The 4,804-nt window shown below is 32.8% G+C and overlaps 1 protein-coding gene across 1 annotated transcript; it reads right to left on the bottom strand.

Annotated features, from left to right (window-relative positions):
* Window positions 1-442: 442 nt before the first annotated feature.
* On the bottom strand, window positions 443-1,570 carry LOC110111647. The gene has a single exon (XM_020843615.2). The coding sequence runs from the start codon at window positions 1,568-1,570 to the stop codon at window positions 443-445; it is 1,128 nt and encodes a 375-aa protein (XP_020699274.2).
* Window positions 1,571-4,804: the final 3,234 nt, after the last annotated feature.

The raw sequence follows: 4,804 nt of genomic DNA, 5'->3' as shown, positions 1-4,804 counted from the left end.
TGAAATGTAAATGATCTGAGTTCCATTTTATCCAAATCCTACCAGAGATGGACAAATTGAAATTGTGGCAGCTGTCCTCATTCGGAAAAATTTCGTGGTTCAGGCGAAACCAAGGATCAGAGAAAGATTTATTATGGATTCTGTTTTCCAAAACACAGATGAGATCAAGATTGTGACATTGAACCAACTCCTTACAAGCCCTAACCTTTTCTGGGCTATTGAAACCTCTCACATTCCAAGCCGCCAGTCGAGGGGGGATCATTAAGATTTTGAAGAGTGGTTAAGAGTTTTTTTTGCTTGCTTTACTCCTAGAAGCTTTTGTTTGCACTTGCTGAATATTCCTAGACTGATCTTGACTGGAAGAAGAAGAGGACGTCTGAGCATTATCATTAATATTTTCCCCCAATAAAGCAAATTTGTTAGGTGATATAACCTTTTCTTGTTACTTATTAGCCAGAATGACCAAATTAGGATTGACTACCTCGTCAGTTGGCGAATTTAGATTCGGAATGTGAGATACAGATGACTGAGTGTTGCTGGGTGGAATGGTGACTGGCGTAATCTGCGAGGTGGAAGGAGTATTGATTGAAGACTGTTGGTTGTTACTGACCTTTGGCTGGTCAGTAATCGGATGAGATGAAGGTAGTGAAGTTGTAGCAGAAATGATTCCTTCAGCTAAACCAGATGAAAGATTCTGCTTTGGAGGATTGCTTGTGTTATTCCTGTTGTCCGGTCTTGGCGGTTTGCGGCTTTGACTTCTTCCCCTAGCAGGAATACGAGATTCTGCCTGAGCAGAGGAGGGTTTTGTAGGGCAGAAATCTGGGGAATGAACAATGGATCCACAATGTTGACAAGGAATTGGTTTCCATTCATATTGAATTTTAAGAGTAAACGCCTCACCAAGAATGGAAATGGGAATGGTTTCCGGATAAGAGCAGTCTTTAGCGACCTGGACACAGACCCTGGCATATGTGAGTCGTGTTTTTTCCGCTGTGAGATCATCCACCACCAATGGTTTCCCAATTTTACTCGCTATTCTCGAAATGCCTTCAGGAGTCCAACAGGGAAGAGGAAGATCAATGATTTTGAACCAAATAGGAACAGAGGAGAATTCTTCTCTCACCGGTTTGAAGTTTGGTTTCCATTTTTGCAAGACGAAAGGTTTTCCCAAAAAAAACCAAACACCCCCCGCCAAAGCCATATAAAAATCCTCATGCGCAGTAAACTTAAGCATGAAAAAACCATCACTCAGCGAGAGTAATTTCATCATACCTTTGAGTTTCCAAGACTTACGCATGGTAGAGAGCAAGGACTCGTAGTATGGTCGTCTACCAATTGAATAACCTATCAAAGATAAGCCCCATTCATCCTTTGCAGCTTTCACCTGAGCTTCATTAAAATCCAAGGGATCGTCAGGCAAAACGGTAGAGGAAAGCTTAAAAGCATTTCCCGGACGAGGGGAAGCTACAACGTTTCTGTAGCTGAGAGCTGGCGCAAAAGAGGGAACAGAAACCTTGGAAGAGAGGGGTGGGAACTCCTGAGGAGGAGAGGAAGAAGGAGCGGAGGCCATCGCTCCTCCGGCAAAGCCGGAAGAGGCGGGGAGGAGAGCAGAAACTACGGAGGCGGCGGCTAGAGAAGAAAGAAAAACCCTAGCAGCCCCTTTTACTCCTCCCCAAACGCCTCTTTACTCTCTTCTACTTCCCCCATCAGTCCATCACAACCTATAATTTAAAACATTAATGTATATATTTATATTCATTCCCAAAATTTATATATAATACTCAAGATCTATATAATTATATTATAACTATTATGCCATGAGTATAAAAGAAAAATAAAAAGAAATAGAACCTGAAGAATCCATACCAACCTTATACTTCTGCTCCCTTGCCTTGATCTGAAATCATTTAACCACATATAATGAGCTTAGAAAGCTCAGCAGATCACCAAAACCTACAACTAAATTTAAAGCATAGTAAAAGAGCAATATGCATGTCAGAGATCAAATCATAATAGTAGTAGTAATCATATGATCATTAGATAAATGCAAGAATAGTAAAACTCAAATATAATAATAGTAGAATATATAATAGTAAAACACTACTGTATAATAGTTGGTAAAATAGTAACCCAGTATGAGTGTCAAATTTATAAATCAGTCATGCCTTAGTAATTAGATAAAACATCAAATCAAAATATCAGTAAAAACTATCAAAATTAAATCGATGCAATAATATTTTATAAAAATATGCACATGTTATCTAAACCTCATATATCAGAATATATCACATGCTTAGTATTAAGTACATTGAATCAATATTATCAAATAGTATCAGAACCTAGATCGATAAAAATAATAATCTAGTGGTAGAAGTAATAGAATAATGCAATACTAATAAATCCATACACTTATAAGAAAAATGTTTCAAAAAATGCATTTTAGTAGTCACACTAAAAAAGTAAGATGTCCTGGCTATCATGGTGTTTTTCAGTGTTAGTATCAGTATTATTAAACTTTTAACTTAGTAAATAGAGTCATCACTCTTTGCCCGTCATCATAGTAATAATCTCCTCTAACTCCCAACCAGTGTATCATATGAACTAGTAGAGGATAACACCAAACCATTTTATTTAAAGGAAATCCGTCGACCCACCATCATGTACATGCCAATTAATTTCCAACCAATGGGTAAACTAGTCTTTACTTATCTTTTACACATATTTTATTATTACAATATTATAGTTGTAATAGTGACCAACTACTACTCAATAACATATCCACATTCATTTATAATACATTGTAGCAAATAAAGCATAATTAAGCATAATTCAAAAAATATCAAAATGTCCTAATAGTAGAGAACAAAAATCATATTAAGAAAAAATTCACATTTCTAGAATTTGACAAAATTATCAAATATTGCATAAAATAATATTCTGAAGATTTTGTTGAACTAAATCATTCTTTTTAGACATCAAAATAAATTTCTGAGTAAAAAAAAATTGCTATATTCTCAAAATCACCTAGTAAAAGATCTTAAATAAATACTCAAAATATCATAATCTTAATCTCTATAACATACAAAAAGCTATGCTGTGAAAGTTTTGCCAACACAAAGTTATTTTCTTAAAAAAAAAAAAACAAAGTTATTCACATTTTCTGGTAATGAAAACTTAATTTTGACTAGAAAAATGACAAAAACATAAAATATTTTAAATAAAAATAAGGTTATGGTTCCTTACAACGTTTGATAAAAATTGCTCAGTAGCCTCCAAATCTTAGTTTTTAATTTCTCTCTCCTCTCATTTCTCTCAAAAAATTGCAAGCCATTCTATGTTATCAAAATCAAGAAGAAAAAATGGATTTAAAAAGTTATTAAGTTAATATAGTTATTAATAATAAAATATTAAAAAATGTTAATATAATAATTTAATTTAATTAAATTTTCAATATAAAATTCATATAAATCAAATTGGGCTTTAAAAAGTATAAAAAACATATTTGTGAAATTAGTTTACAAAATATATATTTGAAGGTCCGAAAATCCCCACTTGTACTGATAGGTGCTAATTTCTTAAGAATTTTTTACAATGCCCAAAAATTATAAAAACAAAATTTTGTAGTTAAAATACTACAATAGCAACACTATAGTAAAGATGGTTTATGATTTGGAGCCATATTGACTCCTAAAACAATTATGTACTTCGGTCAAAATACCGGTCAATCTACCCATCTTAAGAAAATTTCATCCCTGACATTTCCCTTAAAGATTCAGGCATAAAATCAATATAATCCAAATTCATTTAATCAAATCTCACATCAAATCAAAACTCATAAAAAATTATATAGTCATGCAGTTCATTCTATCACATGTCATTCAACTATTTATGCAAACTAATACACCTTAAAGTACCCATCTTACACAACTCATAACCAAATTCTATAGCTTTGAAAATAATATATTCTTTCAAAAACTATAATTTGATACCAATTGTGATGCCCCGTATCTAATTTGATTTAATTGAAAATTTAAAGTACTTCCTTATTGTAATTAACATAATTTAGTGAAGTATTTTCTACTTTTAATTTTTTTGACATGCAATTTCATAAAGAGAAGTTGAGTGCATTGGAATTGCTTGAGGATAAGCAATAGCTTAAGATGGGGATAATTTATTAAACAAAAATTATGATAATATTTATTTGTATATATTTATTGTGAAATATTTATTTTTTTTTAATGTTATGAATGAAATTCTAGGAAAATGGCCAAAAATGAGATTTTTTTTTTGCTCCATAGCACCTGACATTACACACTATAGCGCCATTAATGCCCAACAAAAATCTATAGCATTTTGGCACCATTGAGTTCTAAGATTTCATAAATAAATTTAGTGCCTTGGCTCTAAAATATAATGTGCCACAAAATTATTAGTCATCCATCAAAAATCTAGAGCACTGTGGTTCCATTAAGTTTAGGAAAAATCATAATTAATTCAAGCCCGAACATCATTATCTGAAGCACCCTAACGTAAGAAAGCACTACAACATCACTTAATATTGAACATCATAGTGCCATGGTGAACAACGATGTCAAATAGCAGTAGCCCCATGATGAGTGAGTTGAAGTGATTCAAATCTCAAGCCTCATTTTGATTCATCCCAATGCCTCAGTGGAGACCAATAGTAAGAATTGGAGAGCTAGTTCATTTAGTAGCAACACATCACCTATATTTTAATTTTATAGCTCCAATATCAGTTTGTGTACAAAATATACATAGTTTTTTTTCTATTTTTTAGGGCTAA

Source organism: Dendrobium catenatum, unplaced genomic scaffold (assembly GCF_001605985.2).
Source record: "Dendrobium catenatum unplaced genomic scaffold, ASM160598v2 fragScaff_scaffold_1021, whole genome shotgun sequence".
In the NCBI taxonomy this organism is placed as follows: Eukaryota; Viridiplantae; Streptophyta; class Magnoliopsida; order Asparagales; family Orchidaceae; genus Dendrobium; species Dendrobium catenatum.
Note: the sequence above shows the minus strand (reverse complement) of the source record. Positions and strands in the feature narration are given on the sequence as shown.